General features: G+C 45.6%; 1 protein-coding gene across 3 annotated transcripts in view; it reads left to right on the top strand.

Annotated features, from left to right (window-relative positions):
* Window positions 1-17,607: 17,607 nt before the first annotated feature.
* The window catches only part of LOC144679472 (annexin A13-like), a 52,181-nt gene continuing 45,772 nt past the window's right edge, over window positions 17,608-24,016 (top strand). The window contains exon 1 of one of the 3 annotated variants that reach the window (XM_078539880.1): window positions 17,608-17,787. Coding sequence is in view for 2 of the 3 variants with exons in the window: in XM_078539878.1 (XP_078396004.1) it covers window positions 18,516-18,575 (60 nt within the window). In the remaining variant the exon portion in view is untranslated. Of the gene's footprint in view, window positions 17,788-18,486; window positions 18,576-21,520; window positions 21,588-24,016 lie in introns of those variants that run through there. The other 2 variants (XM_078539878.1, XM_078539879.1) reach the window with 2 other exon arrangements.

Genomic DNA, 24,016 nt, shown 5'->3' with positions numbered 1-24,016 from the left:
GAGCGTATTGCGTGCACGCGAGTGATGCCGAGCACTTTGCGTCCCGAGCCCGGAGCGTCCACACATGCGCTCTCGCTGCCCCGCCGCCGAGCGTGACTTCCGAGCATGCGCTCTAAACCCCGCTCCCCTGCCCCTGCCCCTGCCCCTGCCCGGCGTTCAAGTTCGCGCACGCGCCTTAACCTTACCACCCCGCCCCCCCCCCCCCCCCCCCCACCCAGACAAGCCGGCATGTCCGCGCTTGCGCCCCAACTCCCTCTCCTCTAGCCGAGCGTCTGCGCATGCGACAGTTCCTTCCGTGCAGCGTTTGCGCATGCACCCAAACGCCCCCTTCGATCCGAGAATCTGCGCATGCGTTCCTCTCCAATCTCCCCCCCCCCCCCCCCTATCCACCTCCGTTCAGCTGATCCGATGTTGCTTGCTTTCTGTGCATGCGCCTTCCCGGGATGGGGCGGTTGGGGGAAGGCTGCGCAAGCGCACATCTTTTAAAGGGACAGGTCGCTTAGTGGTGCCAATGGGAGGAATGAGTGTGTCTTGGTCAGAAAGGCTATTCAAGTTCGCTATTACCTGGGTCAGTATCACTTCGCTGTTTGTGGGAGCTTGCTGTGTGAAATTGGCTGCCATCGGTGACGATGACAACACTTCAAGAGCCCTTTGGATCATGCTGAGGTTGTGAAAGGGGCTATAGAAACGCAAGGCTCAGACTCACACTGGGCAGAAGGCAGACGTTCAATTGGGGACTGGGTTAATCATAGCTTTCAAACGGGAATTGGATAAAATCATTTGCGGGGCTGTGGGGAAAGGGCAGGGGACTGGGACTAGCTGAATTGCTCTTGGAGAGAGCTGGTGCTGGCATGATGGGCTGAATGGCCTCCTGCGCTTTAACCATCCTGTAATTCTATCCTATGATTCATTCGGCCTATTGCTCCCATTTCGACTCTTTAAAAGGAATATCCAATTAGTCTGACAGATACAACACCAGGCTGTATGGAAACAGTTTATTATTAGTGGTGGTTACATATGGGTAACAAGATCTGTACCCATTCAGAATTAAAACAGTGGCTTTAAACACATAAGGGGACACTTGGTTGCTCAATAAAGTTGAACAACTAACAATCACGGAAACCAAAAAGAAACTTATAAAATGTAAGCAATTATTGTGTTGCCATTAATCACTACAAACTCCAATCCCTGTGGCGCCCATGAGTCACGCAAGGCCTTAAGCATACTAGTGGAAAATGCATGCTCCTTTTCCAGGGTCACTTGAGCACGGTCAAGGCTGAGGGCAACAGGCAGGCAGCCAGAGGCAACCACCCCACTGGGCATGTCCAGCCTGGACCTGCGTATGGCCACCTGGACCAGGTCTGGCTCCAGGAGCAAACCCATACATCGGAGGGGGTCCTCCAACGTCCATCTCCACACACCACACTAGGTGGCCAAAGACCAGGAGATTAGGACTGAGTTGGTGTTAGAATTTAAACAGCAGCCCCTTCAAAGGTTACAAGCAACCTTGTAAGTTATTAAACCAACCTAAGTTCTTGTTGGAGGGTGTTTCTCCATACAATACGCCCCAACTTAGATCCCTAACATTGCAGAGGAAATTTACCAGAATGGTACACAAATATGGGGCTTCGGTTGGAATAGAATTGTAGAATGACACAGCACAGAAGGAGACCATTTGCCCTATAGTACTTGTGCCAACTCTTTGAAAGGTTCCACCCCCTTTCTCTTTCCCCATAGCCCTGCTTTCTCCTTTCAGACTCTGAAGAAGAGTCATATGGACTCGAAACGTTAACTTTGTTTTTTTTTCTCTCCCCAGATGCTGTTAGACCTGCTGAGTTTTTCCAGCATTTTCTGTCTTTGTGTCTCTTTTGGAAGTTCCTGCTGAATCTGCTTCTGCCGCCCTTTCAGGCAGCACATTCCAGATCACAACAACTCACTGTGTAAAATAATTTCTCCTCATCTCGCCTCTGGTTCTTTTGCCAATTATCTTAAACAGTGTCGTTTGGTTACCGACCATCCTGCAGCGGGCACAGCCCTCCCCACCTCCAATCGAGAGACTTCTCCCTGAGTCCTCTGCCCAAAGGCAGGTCCAACCCAAGGCGCCTCAATCTCCATCATGGGTAGGGCAAGGAGGCATGCCCTTAATTCACCCCAGCCAGAAAAAGGGTTAAAACCGTTCCCGTCCCCCCACCCTGCCTCCCAAGGAGTCTCAGTCGCTGTGGCAACATACACTTTTCCATGCATGTGGTAGTCTGGAGCTAAGGATGATGATGGTAGAGGCTCCAATTTCTTTACATCACACAGCTGACCAGGAACCTCTCCCGCTGTTATTGCCTGCCATTGGCGTGTGTTGGAAGGATTTGCAAGTTGCTTGGTCATGTTACTTGAACAGTGGGACTTGAACCCACAGCTTCTAGCTCAGAGGCAGGGATGCTACCACAAGACCTCCAGCTAATAGAGAGACTAGAGAACCTAGCAACAGAAGTAGACCACTCAGCCCTCCGAGTCTATTGTGCTATTCAGTTAAATCATGGCTTAACTGTTTCTTAGAATCATCAAAAACATTTTTTAAAAATTGATTTTTTCTGACACTGAGCAACAAAAGGGATATTCCACCAGGGGATCAAAGGCTTAGTGTAAGAAGACAGATTTTAAGGAGCATCTTAAAGGATGAGAGAGAAGTAGGGAGATTTAGGGAGGGAATTCCAGAAGAAATGGCAGTGACAACTAAAGGCGTTGCCGCCAATGGTGGGGTGATGAAAATTGGGGTTATGTAAGAGGCCAGATGAGGAGTGCAAAGCTCTCGGGGGAGTTATAGGGCTGAGGAGATACAGAGATAGGGAGAGGCGAGGAATTTGAAAACAAGAGTGAGAATTTTATTTTGGGTGCTGCTGCTAGTATCTACGTAGAATTACATAGAATTTACAGCACAGAAACAGACCATTCAGCCCAACTGGTCTGTGCTGGTGTTTGTGCTTCACACAAAGCCATGGCATACAAGGCTATGGGCCTAGTGCTGGAAAATGGGATTAGAATAGTTAGGTACTTGTTTGGTCGGCGCAGACCCGATGGGCCAAAAGGTCTTTTTCTGTGCTGTAGACCTCTATGGCTCTATGACTCTAAGCCTCCTCCCAACCTATTGAATCTTGTCCTACCAGCATAAACTTCTATTATTAAGTTTTACGTAACCTAGTGAGAATGTCTGATACAGTTTACACGTCTATATCAATACATGTGTCATGGAAATCATTAACTGGTGCAACTGTGAGTTGGTACTGATTGTTAACCACTGATAGCAGAAATAACTTATTATGCAGATAGCAAAGGTAGTTCATGTCGGTCAGACATTCCTGGTATCTGTGCCTGTTGCTAAAAGTCAATAAGTTGGTTTTACCTCAGTTACACATTTACTAGCTCTGGAACATTTGTGGTATCAGAATGCAAAAAAACCCTACACTACTCAGTGCAAATATAGCAAATTAGCAAAAGATAAACAGGAAGGTAGTTGTACTCTTCCCTTTAGTGCACACTGTAAGTGTTAAAGAAAACAAAGACTTGCATTTATATGGCACCTTTTCCACCACAAAACATCTTACAGCCAATGAAGTAACTTTCAAGTGTAACCACTGTTGTAATGTCAGTAACACAGCAAACTCCCACAGACAGCAATTTGATAATAACCAGTTGACCTGTTTTTGCAATGTTGATTGAGGCATAAAAAATGACCAGGACATGAGGGAAAAGGCTGCTGTGTTTTTTATTTGTAATGGTAGCCATGGGTTCTTTTACGTCCACCCAAGAAGGCAGACAGGGCTTTGTTTTAATGTCTCACCTGAAAGATGGCACCTCCAACAACGCAGCACTCCTCAGTACTATACTAGGAGTGTCAGTTTTGATTCTTTTCGTGCTCCAGTCCTGGAGTGGAATTTGAATCCACAACCTTCCAACTTAACGGCCAGAGTGCTACCCACTGAGCCACAGTGGACACCTCATAGGCTTGCTGTAGTGAGGAACAGGACATTTATAAGTGGACCTAGGTGATTATTTTTCAGAGATATGAGTGATAATGATGATCTGTTATTTATTATCCTGCGGCATTGTTTTAACAGCAGCAATAATTGCTCTCAAAGCAGAACTGCAACACAACAGGCTCTGAAATATATTCAGCCTGGTAACAGAATCAGCAATTTCAGAGAACTAGCAGACCACAGCTAGAAAATTCCAACCACTGCCCCTTTTCAGAGCTTCCTCAATTCTCTCCCCAAACCTCTCTGCCTCGTTACCTCTCTCTCCTTATAAGTTGTTCCTTTAAACTGACCTCTTCGTCTTAAGCTTTTGGTAACCTGCCCTAATATCTCTTTATGTGGCTCAGGGTCAAACTTTATTTGATGCCACATCTGCAGAGCGCCTTGGGGCATTTTACAGCGGTAAAGGGGACATATAAATGCAAGTTGTTTTTGACACATCGCCTTTTAATAGAAAAACAGAAAAAAATGGTCATTCCTGCCATTTGAGTTTCTTATTAAATTTGACTATTACTGGCATTTTTATATGACCTGCAGGAAGTAATTAGCTATATTTTACATGGGCTCCTGAAAGCTCCTACTCAGGCATCCTTCAATTTGAGTCACTTAATAAAGTTAGAAAATGAATAAGTGAAATAATTATAGTTTAGAAATTATTGTTATTATTCACTAAAAGGATTAACCAAGTAAATTGTTTAAGCACTCCCTGTGTAATTAAGCATGTTCATGAACACACCATTTTACTGTTTAGGAATATAGAGACTGCTAGACAAAAAGGGCCACGTTAGAAAGACTAACGATTATATCATGCTTTTCACAGCCTCTGGCCACATGAAAGTGCCTTACAGTCAATGAAGCACCATTGAAATGTAGGAAATATGTCCGCCAATTTGCACACAGCAAGCTCCCACAAATAGCAACAAGATAATGACTAGCTAACCTGTTTTTATTATTGTTGGTTGAGGGCTAAGTATTGACTCAGGCAGCAGGGAGAACTCCCCTGTTTTGCTTCCATATCGTGCCATGGGATCTTTTAAATCCATTTGCGAGGGCAAGATAGCAGGGGGGTGTCTTGCTACAAATGTGCAGAGTGTTAGTGAGACCACACCTGGAGTATTATGTACTGTTTTGGTCTCCTTACTTAAGGAAGGATATACTTACCTTGGGAGCAGATCAGGGAAGGTTCACCAGGCTGGTTCCTGAGTTGAAGGGATTATGAGGAAAGGTTGAGCAGGTTGGGCCTATACTCATTAGAGTTTAAAAGAATGAGAGGTGACCTTATCCAAACATAAGATTCTGAGGGGGCTTTGACAGGGTACATGCTGAGAGAATGTTTCCCCTTGCAGGGAATGTAGAACTAGGGGGCACATTTTCAAAATAAGGGGTCTCCCATTTAAGGCAGAGATAAGGAGGAATTTCTTCTCTCAGAGGGTTGTTAGTCTGTTGAATTCTCTTCCACAGAGTGCAGTGGAGGTTGGGCCATTGAATATATTCAAGGCTGAATTAGACAGATTTTTGATTGACAAGGGAGTCAAGGGTTGTGGAGGGCAGGCAGAAAAGTGGAGTTAAGGCCATACTCAGATCAGCCATGATCTTATTGAGACATGGAGAAGGCTTGAGGCACTGAATGGCCTACTCCTGCTGCTATTTATTATGATCTTGCGATCTTTGATGTCTCATCCGAAAGACAACAACTCTGACGTTGCTGCACTTCGTCAGTGTCAGCTTAGATTAAGCGCTCAGGTCTCTGGAGTGGGACTGAACCCATGATCTTCTGATTCAGAGTTGACAGTGCTGGCAACTGAGATCCATCTAATTCGTCTTCTGCCATCCTGGTAGTCACATGATTCAACCAACATGGAGTTGCTGACTTATCATCAGCAACCAACCTATCAATTAGTCTACAAACAAACCCAAACATGGCACTAGGAAACCGCCCCCCGAGTCCTGGAGAACTTTGGGAGCATGTCTGTGATATAGAATGTGCAGCAGGTGGAATCCAGTGGATCTCGATGATCAATTATCATGACCAACGCCTTGGGCTGGATTTTTTGTTTCTTGGCGAGGTGAAGGAAGCGGGACAGAAACTGAATGTTCTTCCTGCTCCCGCTGCCCCTATCTCAGCTCGTCCAATCTCGCTTCAGATGGCCAATTAGTGGCTGTCCAGTGGGAAGGAGGGCAATTAGGGTGCAAAGGGTGGGGGGGCTCCATGCCCAATTGGCACTGGAGTGTGGGATGTCATGTAGCCACGGGGTAGTGCCGCGAACATGAAGTCGGTCACGGCTTCAAGTTTAAAGGCCCCCTGCTCTCTGAATGTCTTTTTTTTTTAATTGAAAGCTCAAAAAAGCTAAGAAATCAATTTTAAAAACATACAAACGCTACCACCTTCCCCAGCAGAAGCTGCTGCCACACTAACCATGGTCCCAGTGGCAGGCCTCTTTTTCCCGCCCTTCCGCCACCTTGTCATAGCTGTCGTAAAAGTCTCCTGAACTTTTGCATGTCGGACGCCCGAGAAATGCAGCGGGCACTGAAAAATTGTGGACGCTTGGGTTGTTAACAAGCTTAATAGCTTCTTAATTAATTATTTCAAAATGGCATTTCCACGCCCATTCGCCTTCCATAGGCCAGGATTTCCCACGCGGGGGCGGGGGGGGCCCACTTGCCGATGCGTAAAATGACGCGGAATGATGTCAGGTGGAACTCCCTGCCCCATTTAAATTTTCAGGAAGACGGGGGTCCAGCAGAATCAGCTGTCTGTCTGCCGACCTGTCAATGGCCAATTGAGGCCATTGACAGAGTCATTAAAGTAATTAGTGGACCTGCCCGTCCAAACCTTAAGGTTGGTGGGTAGGCCGGGAGCCCTGGCGGGCATTAGAAAAAGAATGAAGCCTCATCCACGGGCGGGATGAGGTTTCACGTAGGTTTTAAAAAAACGTAATAAAAGTGTATTTGAAAGTGATGGACATGTCCCAACTCATGTGACAGTGTCACACGAGGGGACATTCAGGGAATTTTTTATTCTCTATTTTTAAGATTTTTCAATGTGGAGCCGATCTCCCTGAGGCAGCACTTAGCCCCAGGGAGATGAGTGCGCCCTTCCGTGCGCATGTGCGAAAGAGCACACTCTCAGCTCAGGGAATCCCCTCCCATCCGCACAGGGAGCACATAGCGCTTCCTGGCGGACGTCACGCCAATTAAGGCCCGCCCACATAAAATGGCAGCACGGCCCCGATTGCGGGCGCCGATCAGAGGCGCGCCTCCACGTGCCCGCTCCTAAACTTCCCCCCACAACGGGGGTGGGGGGGGGGGAATTCTGCCCAATGTTTCTGAGACTGGTGTGGTGATGTCGCATTGCTGACCCTGCGTCATCACGCCCTATTTTACATTTGCACGGTGGGGGGATGAAATGGTCTGCCTAATTGGCGACCATAAAACCCAGCCCCTTGAATCAGGAGTAACAGCCTATTATGCCCCAAAGCAATGTGTGGGATCCCAGTACACCTGTTCCCTGAGCCATCTCCCTGGAGAATGGAGGGTGAGAGGCAAAAGAAATTAAGTTCAAAACTGAATTGTGTCTGTAGATCTTTAGTTCATTTTTAACCTGAGGACATCAGAATTCCATACTGTAAGCTGGTGTTATACAAACGTGAGGGGAATCTCCGAATTGACCTTAGCAGTTTACAGGCGGATCCAATAGACTTAAAACCCACAGGGAGTATTTAAACAATCATCTAAAGGTTAGACACTAAACATTACAACCATATGGCAAACATGAAATAAACAACACTCAGGAGACCCATTAGTATAAATTTATATAACCTTGCAATTACCTTTACTTATAGTTACCTTTATTATTTATGAACATAATTACGATTTCCTATTTACATTTTACAAATCTTGTGCCATAAATATAAGATAGTCTCTAATAAACCCAATAGGGAATACAGGAGAAATTTGTTTTACCCAGAGAGTGGTTAGAATGTGGAACCCGTTACCACAGGGAGTAGTTGAGGCAAATAGTATAGATGTATATAAGGGGAAGCAAGATAAATACATGAGGGAGAAAGGAATTAGAGGGATATGTTGATAGAGTGAGGTGAATTAAGGTGGGAAGAGGCTAGTGTGGAGCATAAACACAGGCACAGACCAGATAGTGCTGTTTCTGTGCTGTAAATTAATGTATTGTTTGGGTGAATTATTTTCAAAAAGCTGAGTTGTAATTGTACACCAATGCTCTTAATCTAGACTGCCCCCCGTATCACTGTGCTGTCTCCAACCAGGGAGAAGGAGCGCCAACATTGCATCAACTCCTACCCAGTGCTGGTGCTGATGTTTAAAGACCCATATTGAAAGTGCTGGGCCTGGTGAGGCTTATCTTGATGTAAAGAAGATGCAGTGGGAACTTTAAAAAGAAAGAAAATGTAGTCTTTAACAAATTGTTGAAAGCATATTTTATGATTAGTAATCTAGAACCAGGGGACATAGATTCAAGATAAGTGGCAGAAGGTGTAGGGGGGACATGAGGAAGAACTTTTTTACGCAGAGGGTAGTGGGTGTCTAGAATTCGCTGCCCAAGTTGGTGGTAGAGGCAGAAACTTTAAACTCTTTTAAAAAGTACCTGGATTTGCACCTAAAGTGCTGTAAACTGCAGGGCTATGGGCCGGGTGCAGGAAGGTGGGATTAGAAAGGGCACCTGGGTGTCCTCGGGCTGGCATGGATAAGATGGGCTGAATGGCCTCCTTCTGTGCTGTAAATTTTCTATGGTTCTAATTTTACTGCTATTAACTCCCAGCTGATGTTTAAAATATGCTTTTTGGAGGTTGGATCCTGTTCTAACACGGTAATTCCTTCTTTTGATCTGCAGGAATTCAAATTATCCACATTTTAAATTAACGTGTCTCTATGAAAACCACTTCACTTCCAGTGGGAGCAATGGGATCCTGAGGGGTCTTGACAGGGTGGATGTGGAGAGGATGTTTCCTCTTGTGGGAGAACCTAGAACTAGGGGTCACTGTTTAAAAAATAAGGGGTCATCCATTTAAAACGGAGAATCACTGAGAGGATCATGAGTCTTTGGAGCTCTCTTCCTGAAAAGGTGGTGGAAGCAGAGTCTTTGAATATTTTTAAGGCAGAGGTGGATAGATTCTTGGTAAGCAAAGGGGGTGATAGGTTATCTGGGGGTAGGTGGGATGCAGATTTCAGGTTACTATCAGATCAGCCAAGGTCTTATTAAATGGCGGAGCAGGCTCGAGGGGCTGAATGGCCTACTCCTGCTCCTTGTTCATATGTTTGTATGTATTTCTGAAAATCAGACTAGTACTGGGTCTTAATGGGCTTAGTGGGCGAATCTTAACCGCGGTGAGGTGTTGGAAGGGGAAGCATGTAGCAAATTGGAAAGTTGTGTGTCGGATTAGCTCCCTGTCGTTCCCACTGCCAGGAGACTCTCCCGGAAATGGGCAGCAGCTGCCCACCCAGTAGAAACAGGTTTCCAGTCAACCCACCTAAAAAGGCAATTAACCCCTATTTTTGGACACGGTTTGAATTTTGCGAGCGGCGCATAGGCCCCCCCCACTGTGTCGGTGCCCCCGGTCCAGCAGATGAGACAAGGCGGCCTCGCGGCGGGGAGGTCAGAGTCTCTTTACTTTTGGTAAAAGCAAAATACTGCGGATGCAGGAAACCTGAATTACAAACAGAAAATGCTGGAAAAGCTCAGCAGGTCTGGCATCATCTGCGGAGAGAGAAACGGAGTTAACGTTTTGAGTTTTCTGTGACTCTCCCTTTACTTTTGAGACTTTTAAAGAGCCCGTCAGCAGCAAATGGCAAGACTGCTGTCTGCCCGTTTCACAGCCTTGCCATTGAGCGAAGAAATCCCGGACTCGGGTGTGTCTGACGGCTGTAAACAGCGAACATTGCGTCCGCTCCACAGACGCGAAAGGCAGCTGCCCTGCCTCCCTGCAGCCCCATCAGTCCAGCCCTCAGCAGAGCTCTCACCAAGAGATGGTGGCATAGTGGTAATGCCATTGAGTTACTAAACCAGAGGCCACAAGCTAATGCTCTGGGATATGAGTTCAAATCCCATCTGGTGGAATTTGAATTCAATTATTAAAAATTAATTAATAAATCAGGAATTGAAAGCTAGGCTCAGTAATGGTGACTATGAAGGTACCATTGATTGTCATAAAAACCCACCTGGTTTGCTAATGTCACTTTTAGAAAAGGCAAACTACTGTCCTTACCTGGTGACTCAGGACCCACAGCTATTGTGGTGGACTATCAACTCCCCTCTGAAATGGCCGACCAAACCACTCAGTTGTAGCAAGTAGGGATGGGCAACAAATGCTGCCCTCACCAGCAATGCCCACATCCCGTGAAAGAATTAAAAAGAACCCAGTGGAGGCTGCTGGATTCCATTGGCGTTGGCCCGCAAAGGTCCAGCGCTCCCACCTCGGGAACTCGCCTGTCTTCCTTCATTGGATGGTGAATGTGGAGAAGGCCTCCAGATTGGCAATCCTCCTGTTGACACACCGCTGACCCGTGTGGGGTCAGGGCCTGGAAATAGCCCCGACACCTTAAAGAAGAGAAGATGGGAAAATGGGAACTTGTCCGCTTTGGCAGGGAGAATATAAAGGCAGTATATTATTTAAATGGAGCTCTGCGATACTGAGGGATCTGGATATCCTGGTGCATGAGTCACAAAAAGTTATGCGGGTGCAGCAAGTGATTAGGAAGGCAAATAGAGGCCCAGATTTTGGTCCCCCTGTCAGGTTCAGAGAGTCAGGAGATTTCCCAGATCTGCAAACCCAACCTTTAAAAATGTCTGCAGGTCAGATTTTCAGTTTTGAGGGGGGTGGGCTGAAATATGAGTCAGGGTGGGAGACCCTGCTGTCGGGTGCGGAGGTGGGCTGGGCACAATGCCTGCCTCAGTGCTCTGGCATTGTGTTTAAATAAATAAATAATAATAAAAACTAAAATACATCCCTCCAGCCCTCACCACGTCCCCACCTCCCACACACTCCCTATGCCCCTTGCCTCCACCCAACCCCATGGCCTCTCATACTTCCTATGCCAATCCATGTCCCACTACCCACCCCCCCCATGGCCCCTCATACCCTCTATGCCAACTCATACTCCCCACCCACCACCCTTTGCCCTTACTCCCTCCATGCCAACTCAATAGTATCCATGGACACTTCCTGACAGCTTTGATACCTTAGACAGCTTGGCAGTTCATTGACAGTTTTGACACTTCCTGGTCAGCTTGACAGCACCTTGACAGCTTGACCTTTCCTGGACAGCTAGACAGTTGCTGCGTGGCCGGACAGTTCCTTGACAGCTTTGACACTTCCTGGACAGCTTTACAGTTCCTTGACAGCTTGACACTTCCTGGACAGCTGGACAGTTCCTGGGCGGCTGGATAGTTCCTTGACAGCTTGACACATCCTGGACAGCTGGGCAGTTCCTTGACAGCTTGACAATTACAATGAGTTTGTGCATTAAAAAATGCATAATCATGTTTAATTCTAGCAGACTCAAACGATGCATTACCTCTCTCAAAGGATGCCTTACCTCTCATAAAGGGTACCTTATCTCTCTTATAGGTGTCCCAGGATCCTATCCAAAAGGGTACCTTACCTCTCCAAAGGGTAACCTTAGCTATCCAAAGAATCCACCAAGTTCAGATCTCCTCTTACCTGGTCTATTCTGCACACTCCAGGAGTGGGGAAGTTTTGTTACAGTTGTACAGCGTGTTGGTGAGAGCACACCTGGGCTACTGTGCACAGTTTTAGTCTCTTAAAGGATATAACTGCAATAGAAGCAGTTGAGAAGGTTCACTCGACTAATTCTTGGGATGAAGGTGTTATGAGGAAAGTTTGGACAGTTGTGGACCTGTATCTACTGGAGTTTAGATTGTGAGAGGTGATCTTATTGAAACATATAAGATCCTGAGGGATGCCAAGAGGATGTTTCCCCTTGTGGGAGAAACGAGAACTAGGAGCCACAGTTTAAAAATAAGGGGTCTCCCATTAACGACGAAGATGAGGAGAATTCTTTCTCTCAGAGGGTCATTAGTCTGTGGAATTCTCTTCCCCAGAGAGCAGTGGAGGCTGGGTCATTGCATATTTCCAAGGCTGAGCTAGATAGATTTGTGATTAACGGGAGTCAAAAGATATAGGGGGTAGACAGGAAAGTGGAACTGAGGCCACAGTCAGATCAGCCATGATCTTATCAAATGGCAAAGCAGGCTCAAGGGACTAAACGGCCTGCTCCTGCTCCTAATTTGTATGTTCGAGTGTAACTCACTGTGTAAAAAAAATTCTCTTCATCTTCCTCCTTATTCCTTTTCTAATTACATAAATCGGTGTCTTCTGGCTACCGACCGCCACTGTCAGTGGGAACAATTTCTCCTTAGAAACTAAATAGATTTTCCCCAGCTCCACAAAATATATAGATCCTTGACCACTGCGTGCTGTAGGAATGGGCTGAGAAAGGTAATGCCCTGTCCTGCTTTTGTCACGTTTCATTTCTTTACTCACTTTGCTCCTTTGGAATGCCTCAGAGAAAAGGCCAATTTTACAAATTTAGCCTCTACATTGAAAAGAAATGCAAGAATGGTTCCAGGGATAGGAGACCTCAGTTGCGTGAATAGATTGGAGAATCTGGGGCTGTTCTCCTTAGAAAAAGGGAAGGTTGAGAGATTAGATAAAAGCATTCAAAATCATGGTGGGGAGGTCTAGACTAGAGAGAAACTATTCCCATTGGCGGAAGACTCAGGAACCAGAGGACACAGATATAAAGTGATAGGCAAAAGAGCCAACAGTGACATGAGAAACCATGGTTTTACGCAGCGAGAGGCTGGGATCTGGAATGCACTGCCGGAGAGTGTGGTGGAGACAGATTCAATCGCAGCCTTCAAAAGGGAATTGGATAATTGCCTGAAGAGAAAATAAATCCCAGCGCTGCGGGGAAAGGGCACGGGAGTGAAACTGACTAAATTGTTGTTGCAGAGAGCCGGCATAGACACAATGGGCTGAATGGCCTCCTTCTGTGCTGCAACCATTCAATGTTTGGACTCCGCTGATATTTGATATTTGCTGGACTGACTCAGCAAGTTTGTACCAACCTATCGCTCGTTTCACAGAAGCACTTATTGCGGATTGGGATGCATTAAGTGAATATTATCATAACTGCTTGTTAGGTTGCTCAAAGCTGACATTTTGAATATTGGTGCAAGATGGTTTATAGTGTAATTTACCCTGATAATGTAGAAACATTCCATTGTACCTTATATTTGACGAATACTTTGTATTGCCTTTTGACTTGCAAATTTTTTTACTATAAACCACTGCATGTTGTTATTTTATACAAAAACAAAAATACCTGGAAAAACTCAGCAGGTCTGGCAGCATCGGTGGAGAGGAGCACAGTTGACGTTTCGAGTCCTCATGACCCTTCAACAGAACTAAGTAAAAATAGAAAAAGGGTGAAATATAAACTGGTTTAAAGGGGGAGGGGGGTTGGGACAAGAAGAGCTAGGTAGAGGGCCAGTGATAGGTGGAGATAACCAAAAGATGTCACAAACAAAAGGACAAAGAGGTGTTGAAGGTGGTGATATTATCTAAAGGAATGTGCTAATTAAGGATAGAAAGCAAGACAAGCAAGGTACAGATAGCCCTAGTGGGGGTGGGGTGGGGTGGGGTGAAGGAATCTAAAAAGGCTAAAAGGTAGATATAAAACAATGGATGGAAATACATTTAAAAATAATGGAAATAGGTGGGAAAAGAAAAATCTATATAAATTATTGGAAAAAACAAAAAGGAGGGGGAAGAAACGGAAAGGGGGTGGGGATGGAGGGGAGAGTTCATGATCTAAAATTGTTGAACTCAATATTCAGTCCGGAAGGCTGTAAAGTGCCTAGTCGGAAGATGAGGTGCTGTTCCTCCAGTTTGCGTTGAGCTTCACTGGTACAATCCAGCAAGCCAAGGACGGACATGTGGGAATGAGAGCAGGGTGGAGTGTTGAAATGGCAAGCGACAGGGAGGTCTGGGTAATGCTTGCGGACAGACCGAAGATGTTCTGCAAAGCGGTCACCCAGTCTGCGTTTGGTCTCTCCATTGTAGAGGAGATCGCATTGGGAGCAACGAATGCAGTAGACTAAGTTGAGGGAAGTGCAAGTGAAATGCTGCTTCACATGAAAAGAGTGTTTGGGCCCTTGGACGGTGAGGAGAGGGGATGTAAAGGGGCAGGTGTTGCATCTTCTGCGGTTGCATGGGAAGGTGCCGTGGAGGGGGTTGAGGAGTAGGGGCTGATGGAGGAATGGACCAGGGTGTCCCGGAGGGAACGATCCCTACGGAATGCCGCCAGGGGGGATGAAGGGAAGATGTGTTTGGTGGTGGCATCATGCTGGAGTTGGCGGAAATGGCGGAGGATGATCCTTTGAATGCGGAGGCTGGTGGGGTGATAAGTGAGGACAAGGGGGACCCTATCATGTTTCTGGGAGCGAGGAGGGCGGATGCACGGGAGATGGGCCGGACACGGTTGAGGGCCCTGTCAACGTGGGTTGACAGGGCCCTCAACCGTGTCCGGCCCATCTCCCGCGCATCCGCCCTCGCGCCTTCTTCTCCCTCCCAAAAACATGATAGGGTCCCCCTTGTCCTCACTTATCACCCCACCGGCCTCCGCATTCAAAGGATCATCCTCCGCCATTTCCGCCAACTCCAGCATGATGCCACCACCAAACACATCTTCCCTTCACCCCCCCGGCGGCATTCCGCAGGGATCGTTCCCTCCAGGACACCCTGGTCCACTCCTCCATCACCCCCTCCCATGGCACCTTCCCATGCCCACGCAGAAGATGCAACACCTGCCCCTTCACTTCCCCTCTCCTCACCGTCCAAGGGCCCAAACACTCCCTTCAAGTGAAGCAGCATTTCACTTGCATTTCCCCCAACTTAGTCTACTGCATTCATTGCTCCCAATGCGGTCTCCTCTACATTGGAGAGACCAAACGCAGACTGGGTGACCGCTTTGCAGAACACCTTCGGTCTGTCCGCAAGCATTACCCACACCTCCCTGTCGCTGGCCATTTCAACACTCCACCCTGCTCTCATGCCCACATGCCTGTCCTTGGCTTGCTGCATTGTTCCAGTGAAGCTCAACGCAAACTGGAGGAACAGCACCTCATCTTCCGACTAGGCACTTTACAGCCTTCCGGACTGAATATTGAGTTCAACAATTTTAGATCATGAACTCTCTCCTCCATCCCCTCCCCCTTTCCGTTTCTTCCCCTTCCCTTTTTGTTTTTTCCAATAATTTATATAGATTTTTCTTTTCCCACCTATTTCCATTATTTTTAAATGTATTTCCATCCATTGTTTTATCTCTACCTTTTAGCCTTTTTAGATTCCTTCACCCCACCCCACCCCTACTAGGGCTATCTGTACCTTAGAGTTGATGTTTCAAGTCCTCATTTCAAGTCAACTCTTCTCCGCCGATGCTGAGTTTTTCCAGGTAATTCTGTTTTTGTTTTGGATTTCCAGCATCCGCAATAGTTTTCTGTTTTTATTTCTATCTGTACCTTACTTGTCCTGCTTTCTACCCCTAATTAGCACATTCCTTTAGATAATATCACCACCTTCAACACCTCTTTGTCCTTTTGTCTGTGACATCTTTTGGTTATCTCCACCTATCACTGGCCCTCTACCTAGCTCTTCTTGTCCCAACCACGTCCCCCACCCCCCTTTCCCCCTCTTAAACCAGCTTATATTTCACCCTTTTTCTATTTTTACTTAGTTCTGATGAAGGGTCATGAGGACTCGAAACGTCAACTGTGCTCCTCTCCACCGATGCTGCCAGACCTGCTGAGTTTTTCCAGGTATTTCTGTTTTTGTTTTTGTTTTGGATTTCCAGCATCCGCAGTTCTTTGCTTTTATCTTTAAGTTATTTTATGATCTTTAACTGGTCTGTAAGCAATTTGAGCCACTTTGAAGTATAATGGGTTACTAAACCCAAGTCCTAAGCAAGAATTGCCATCGAGCACGTTATACAAAGTGGTAGGATTTCAGAGAGCCAATGGTTTATAATGTTTTAATTATTTACTAGCTTATCTCCCGTGGCATGAGTCACATACAGGAACCATTTTGCATGACTCAACTGAGCGGATATACATATTAGGAAAGGCTGAACAGATTGGGGCTCTTTTCTCCACAGAATCACTGAATTGTTGTGGTGCAGATGGAGGCCATTTTTCCCATCATGTCTGCACTGGCAAACACTTTTTCTAACCTTCACTCATTTCATACTTTTGACAAAACGGCACTTTGCAGCCCGTTTTTTTTAAAATAAGACAGCGATGTTTAAAGATCAGGAAAAGCCCCAAAACAAGTTAACTACTTCATTACAACTGGCCCCAAGAAACATTTTACAGAGATACAATTTCCTATCCCCAAACTACACAAAACATCGAGACATTGAAGTCCCATCCACCATCTCCATAGAATAGCAAGTAGCCAGAAAAGAGAAGGCTGAGGGTTGATCATATAGAGGTCTTTGAGGTTATGAAGGGGTTTGATAGGGGAGACGTGGAAAAGATGTTTCCACTTGTGCAGGAGACCAGAATCAGGGTGCCATAAATATAAGGCAGTCAGTAAAAAAAAAAATCAGTGAAAATTCAATAGTGAATTCAGGAGAAACTTCTTTACCAAGAGGGTGGTGAGAATATGGAACTTGCTACCACAAGGGGCAGTTGAGGTGAATTGCATAGATACATTTAAGCTCAATAAGACAGAAAGGAATAAAAGGATATGCTGATAGGGTGAGATGAAGAGGGGTGGGAGAAGGCTCATGTGGAATAAAAACACCAGCATAGACCAGTTGGGCCAAATGGCCTGTTTCTGTGCTGTAAACTTTATGTAACTCTCTGGATGATGATCTGCATCATTCCACTCACAATTCCTCCATGGGTTTGTCTCTTATTTTAATATATAAATATCCCCTCCCACCACCCTTACCCTGACTGTATTAAAATGCCCCTTTGCCTCGCATTTCGTTTCTAAAGAATGGTCTGAACCCTGTCAATTTAACATGTTTTCTCTCCACAGGCGCTGAAACAGCAGAAGGCCATTCAGCCCCTTGAGTCTGCTCTGTCATTCAATTAGGCCATTGCTGTGCGTTTTCAACAGTTTCTGTTTTTGGCTTGATTTCCAGCGCATGTACTGTTTTGCTCTAAGCTGTTTTTTTTAATGTAAATCGGTCAGCGCATTTGAAGGTATAACTATAATCTGTCAGATCCATTAAAGCATATTTTGCATATTAATTAGGTAGTTCACAAACAGGTATACACACATTCATACAATAAACGAGGTAAGAATCCCTGATAACAAAGATTTAGTAATTATGCCTGATCACAAGTGAAAGTGAAACTTAGCACAGCCATAGAATTCACATCACAGTGTAGTGTGTTATAATTAATCATTTGTTATTCTTAAAGTTTTGAACCTATTTCGAAGAAGAGCCGGGCAGTTCTACCCAGTGTCCTGGCCAACACTCATCCCTTGCACAACTTCACTAAAAACGGATTATCTGATCGTTATCACATCGCTGTTTGTGGGAGCTTTCTATGCGCAAGTTGGCTGCCACCTTTCCTACATTGCAACAGTAATGACACTTCACAGGGTGCTTGATCGGCTGTAAAGCATTTTGGGACTTTCTGAGGATGTGAAAGGTGCTACAGAAATGCGAGTTCTTGCCTTCTTAAGCAACTAAGGTACCGTGGTGTGGCACCTGGGCGTTGAATAATTTGATGTAATTGATTGGGCGTGGGCGCACATCAAAACCGTTCCTGCTTTTGGCACTTGGGCCTCAGGATTCTTTGTAAAGCAATTTATGAGTCTGCTTAGCCAACAGTCATTGGTGTAAAAGTTGGCTGACTATTTTCAGTGTTAGAGAATGCAGGATCAAGGGAGTGGTAGCTGAGGTGAACTAGGCTGTGAGTACAAAAGATATTGGTTTCATCTTTCCTGGGAGGAGACTGCCCAACTGATTTTTGTCCAGTGCTTCAATGTTGTCCAGTCATTGATTGAATAAAAAAGAACTTGAATTTATATAGCGCCTTTCACACCCACAGGATGTCCCAATGAAGTACTTTTGAAACTGCTTGTAAAGCCGTTTAGGTACTTTTGAGATGTATTCACTATTGTAATGTAGGAAACACCCAATTTGCACAGAGCAAAGTCTCACAACCTTTTTATCTGTTTTCATGATGTTGATTGAGGGATAAGTATTGGCCAGAACACAAAACATGGTCCAAACTCCACCATTTCCTGGCTGCCAGCATGGTGTTGGTGTGCATTTTATGGAACAGTTCTTTTTAGCTATTACTGGAGCCACACCTGACTGGAACCACCCCAATACTGTAACACCGCTCCTTTCAATGGCCGCTGTTCAGACATATCTTAAGAGCCATTGTTCATCTTATCCATAATTCTCATCATCATGAGTGAAACATTAACGACTAACTCAAGTTGCAGCACTTCGAAACAACAAGTGAAAAATGTGTGCACTTATTGCAGAAAATATTGATTTTTGGAGTAACGTTACTACTTAAGAGACAAAATGGGAGGTCAGATTTGAGTCACCAGATTGTTGGATCTACAAGCGTCAGTTTTATTGTTCGTACAAAGGATTATGATTTCTTGTTATATTTTTTTCTATCCGTTTGTGTCCAAGTAAATTTGAACAGTAAACTTTATGTTTAAACTGGTTGGAATGTGGAACTCACTCCCGCAGACAGTGGTTGGGGCGAATAGCATAGCATATTAAGATTCTGAGGCGGCTTGACAGGATAGATGCTGAGAGAATGTTTCCCCTGTATGGGGAATCTAGAAATAGCGGGGGAACACAGTTTCAGATTAAAGGGTTGCCCCATTAAGACAGAGATAAGGCAGAATTTCGTCTCTCGGTGGGTTGTTAATCTTTAGAATAATCTACCCCAGAGAACTGTGGAGGCTTTGTGGAGGACAGTTAAAAAGATGAAAAAGCTCGCATGTGCAAACACATAGGAATCTACAGAAAACACGGAATGTAAGGTCATAAGGCACATGTGCAAAGCAGAGGCTTATGGGAGGCAGGAAAGAAGAACGTGCATTTATATAGCGTCTTTCATGGTTTCAGGACACCCAAAACGCTTTACAGCCAATGAAGTACTCCTTGCAGTGTAATCACTGTTGTAATGTAGGAAACACAGCAGCAAATGTGCACACAGCAAATCCCACAAACAGCAATATGATAACAACCGGATCATTTCTTTTAGTAACGTTTCTTCAGGGATAAATATTGGCCAAGACACCGGAGAAAACTCCCCTGCTCTTCTTTCAATAGTGTGACAGGAACTATTATGTCCACCTGAGAGGGCAGATAGGGCCTCAGTTTAATGCCTCATCTGAAAGATGGCATCTCCGACAGTGCAGCATTCCCTCAGCACTGCACCGGGAGGGTCGGCCTAGGTTTTAGAGATGTGGCCCCACTCACTGGCCAGAAAGTCAGAGGCAAGCCCGCCTCCACCGGCCCAGGAAGCCACAACTCAATTTTACATTGTTCAGGCAATTAATTACCCGCAGCCATGGCCTCCAAAGCTCTGAGGCAGGTTGTCCCATTTCCAAGAGCTGCCAGCCAATCAGCAGGCCAGCAGCCCTTCTGTCCCAGCAGTGCCACTGGGAGAAGTGGCCACTGCTGGGATTGCAGCAGTTCCCAGACCGCCGATGATGGAAGAGACCTGGAGTACAGATAAGTGGGTTCAGGGGTTGACATGGCCAATTAGGCAGGCCCAAGTGAGGGGGATGGATTTGGTCATGAGAGCAGGCAGGAATGTCTTCCAGCATTTTGGGCAACACAGTGCCCGATTGTGAGGACACCCCCCTACCCAATCACTGAGTCCACAAAGAGGCCAGCAAGGGTTTCCCGGGTAGTGTCCGCATGTGACAGATTGCTCACCTACCTCTGATATTTTACCAGTGGTGGTGAGAAGAGGCCCTCAATTGGACATTAATTGGCACCACTGCTTTTATGACTCCTCCCTCCATCTTTTCCCACCCTGCTCTCAGGATGGGGGGGGAGGGGGCATAAAATTCCAGCCAAAGGCCTCTTTGAACCCACAGCCTTCTGACTCAGAGGCAAGAGTGCTAACCACTGACACTGTAGGCAGCTAGAATTGCTTTGAGGTCCTATGTTGCATCATTGGACTTGATTTTCATAGATTAATGAGGCTCCTGCCTATTGGGAGTTCAAAGGAAAAATGTTGACAGAGGGGAACATGGCGCTAAACTGACCGCTTTATTACCACTTCAGTTTTGCAGGGCAGAAAGAATTAAAACCCTCCCTTCACTGAAGGCAATTGCATGAAGTAATAACTTAGGTGATGTGGTCTTCAAATCAGTTTTCCTCTCTTCATTTTTGGGATGCGGACATTGCTGGCAAGGCTGGCATTTGTTGTCCATCCCTTGGTGCCCTTGGGATGGTGATGGTGAGCCAATTTCTGATGCAAATGAGTGGCTTGCTTGACCTCTTCAGAGTGGCAGTTAAAAGTCAACCACAATTGAGTGGGATAGGAGTCACAAAGAGGGCAGAGAGGATAAGGACAGCAGGTTTCAATCCCATTAGTAATTCACTTGCATTTCACGACAATCTGATAGCTTCTCGGATTTGTTTTTTAAATTGAATTAAAACTCACAACCTTCCCTGGTGAGATTTGAATTCCTTGGACTTTTAGTCCAGGTCTCTGAATTACTAGTGCAGTAACATACCAAAACCAATAAAAACAACAATCAGCATTTCTATAGCACCTTTAACATGGTAAAATGTTTCACAAGCACCATTTAGCACCAGGCCACAGAAAGAGATATTGGGACAGCTGGTGACCAAACACTTGGTTGAAGGGATAGGTTTTAAGGAGAGTTTTGAAAGAGGCAGATGGGAGGAGAGGTTTAGAGAAGGAATTGCAGAGCTTGGGGCCTAAGGAACAGAAGGCGTGGCCGCCAATAGTGGAACGATAGAAATCAGGGATGTTCAAGAGGCCAGAGCAGCTTGGAGAGGTGTGGGGCTGAAAGAGGTAGCAGAGATGTGGGGGGGCGGGGTTGGTGGTCAAGACCATGAAGGGATTCAAAAACAAAGATGGGAATTTTAAAACCCACACATTTCTGGAATGGAAGTCAATGTAGGTCTGTGAGCACAGGGGTGACGAGTGAAGGGGACTTGGTGCATTAAGCCATTGAGCCCCGTTAATAATAATAGGCCATGTTTGCCACTCTTCCTCTATGAATGAAACAATGATTTATTCTTGACATTTTGAAAGCAGAACTCAATAAAAATTAACTGCGTCTCCATGTGCCTGTGCATCTCAAAGTCAGGGCAATGTATCAGGTATTACTTATTAAACCTGCAGTGAGGTCATACCCAATCAGCACACGGATAGATTTTATTGCTCTTCATATAAATATTGCGCCACCAATATCTTAAGGTTGCCAGAGTTTCAGGAGAAGATACATAGCTGGGAAAATGGGCAACTCTCATGTAAGTAAGCAAGCTGATCGATCTTGTATAGAGATCAAAATGTCTGCTGCATCAGAACTTCCTGATCTTAAATTTACTCAGTTGATTTTTTTAGCAGAAAGTTTCATACTATAAATGATGAACAAAAAATCCTGATGTTGATTTAAAATATTTTTTTGGCTCCATCTCTTGCCCTTTCATTCTTATAATTTAAAAAAAAACCTCTTGTTGGAACTTTTAAACAATGTATTAATTGTTGGGATGTGAGCGTGGCTGGGCTAGCTCAGCATTTATTGTCCGTCCTTTGAGAAGGTGGTGGTGAGCTGCCTTCTTGAACCGCTGCAGTCCATGTAGTGTAGGTACACCCACAGTACTGTTAGGGAGGGAGTTCCAGGATTTTGATCCAGTGATTGAAGGAACCGTGATGTAGTTCCAAGTCAGGAAGGTGTGTGGCTTGGAGGGGAACTGGCAGGTGATAGTGCTCCCAGGCATCTGGCTGCCCTTGTCCTTCTAGACAGTAGGGGCCATGGTTTTGGAAGATGCTGTCGAAGGAGACTTGATGAGTTACGGCAGTACATCTTGTCGATGGTACACATTGCTGCCATTGTGCATCGGTGGTGGAGGGCGTGAATGTTTAAGGTGGTGGGTGGAGTGGCAGCCAAGCAAGCTGCTTTGTCCTGGATGGTGTCGGGCTTCTTGAGTGTTGTAGAAGCTGAAAGAAGAGCATGTCATTATGAATATTGATATGTCGAGTGAGTGCTGCCTATACTGAAAGCTTGCTAAATGATATTTATCTCTCAGCCTTGTTTCCAATTCCTCCAATGTCTTACCCCTCCTTACCTCTGTATTCTCCCCAGCCGCCAAGCCCCCCAAGATATCTGTGCTCCTCCAATTCTGGCCTCTTGAACACCAAATAATCGCTCCACCATTGGCGGCCGTGTCTTCTCTGCCTGGGCCCTAGGCTCTGGAATTCCCTCCCTAAACCTCTCCAATTCTTTACTTTTCTCTCCCCCTTTAAGACGAACTTTGAAAGCTATCTCATTCTCCGAGCTGTCCTAATATTTACTTATGTAGCTCAGAGTAAACTTCTGTTTGATAAAGCTCCTGTGAAGCCTTGTGGGAAGCTTCACTACGTTAATGACACTATATCAATGCAAGTTGTTGTTGATGAGATGTTCCATCAACTTTGTTCGTTTATGAAATGATGCAGGGTAATTGGACAGTCTAACCTGAGCCAAAACTTTAACATTACAATCAAAATCTCATAACATGGTAAACATTCCAGAACAATAACTTAGCCACTTGGGGTTAATATTTATGTAGCTCTTACCTAGATGATTTACATAATTTCCAGTCATGATCCTGGACCTGTCATCACAGAAAGTGATAGACAAAAGTAAATCGTCACTTATTAAAAGTTTAAATAGATCCCCGATGTGATTTCCATCAATGTTTGGTGGTCCTATGTTATTGCATCTCATTCTGTTTTAATATTTTAGTTTTCCTTTTTTCTTAAGGCCATCTGTTTTTCCCCAATTTGCCTGTTCCCTCCAGGTCAGTGTGCCTTGCCCATAGCCAACAAAAACTAGCAGGTACAGAGGGAACATGTTCCCAGCACTGCACTGATGCACATCTGAGTTAAGCATGGCCAGACATAATGCAGGTCTGGTTTGCCAGGGTAGATTTTCCTCTACCAGCACCTGCTGCCCACCTTTTTCCTCCATTGGGCTTTGACAAAGTAGATGCTGAGGGGGTGTTTCTCCTTTTGGGGGAATCTAGGACTATGGGGCATGGTTTCAGAATAAAGGGTCCCCCATTCAAGATAGAGATGAGGAGGAATTTCTTCTCTCAGGGGGTCATGGAATTCTCTAACCCAGAGAGCTGTGAAGGCTGAGGCATTAAAATATACTCAAGGCCAGGGTGGGCAGATTCTTGAACTCTAGATGAGTCAAGGGTTAAGGGGAGCAGACAGGAAAGTGGAGTTAAGGCGAAGATCAAATCAGCCATGACCTAATTTAATGGTAGAACAGGCTCAAAGGGCGGAATGGCCCACTCCTGCTTCTATTTCTTATGTTCTTATTTGCATGGCCCAGAGGAGTGGCAGCTGAAGGCTGGACCAGATTGAACCTCCCACCAGAAGATTATGGAAGAAATCGGGGTCTTCTGATTGCTGCTATAGAACTCTGAGTGCTTCTGTGGGGCAGAGTGGATGACGCCCAAGTTTATTGAAGGGCAGAAGATCAACCTAGTGGAGGGGCCACCACAGATCTTCTAGTTGCATGACTTTTAGAGAGATGGCTTGGGACCAGTTCCTATAACAGTTACATAAATCTTGCTTAAATAACTGTACTGTACTGTTGTTACTTGCTCTTATGATGGCTCATGCACACAGTAGCCGGCCTGGTTATACAATGGGACATGAATGGTGGAGATGGAGGTTCTGGCCTGTT

This window comes from Cetorhinus maximus, chromosome 4, assembly GCF_964194155.1.
Source record: "Cetorhinus maximus chromosome 4, sCetMax3.hap1.1, whole genome shotgun sequence".
Classification (NCBI taxonomy): domain Eukaryota; kingdom Metazoa; phylum Chordata; class Chondrichthyes; order Lamniformes; family Cetorhinidae; genus Cetorhinus; species Cetorhinus maximus.
The sequence above is the reverse complement of the archived record's forward strand: the minus strand, read 5'-3'. Positions and strand labels throughout refer to the sequence as shown.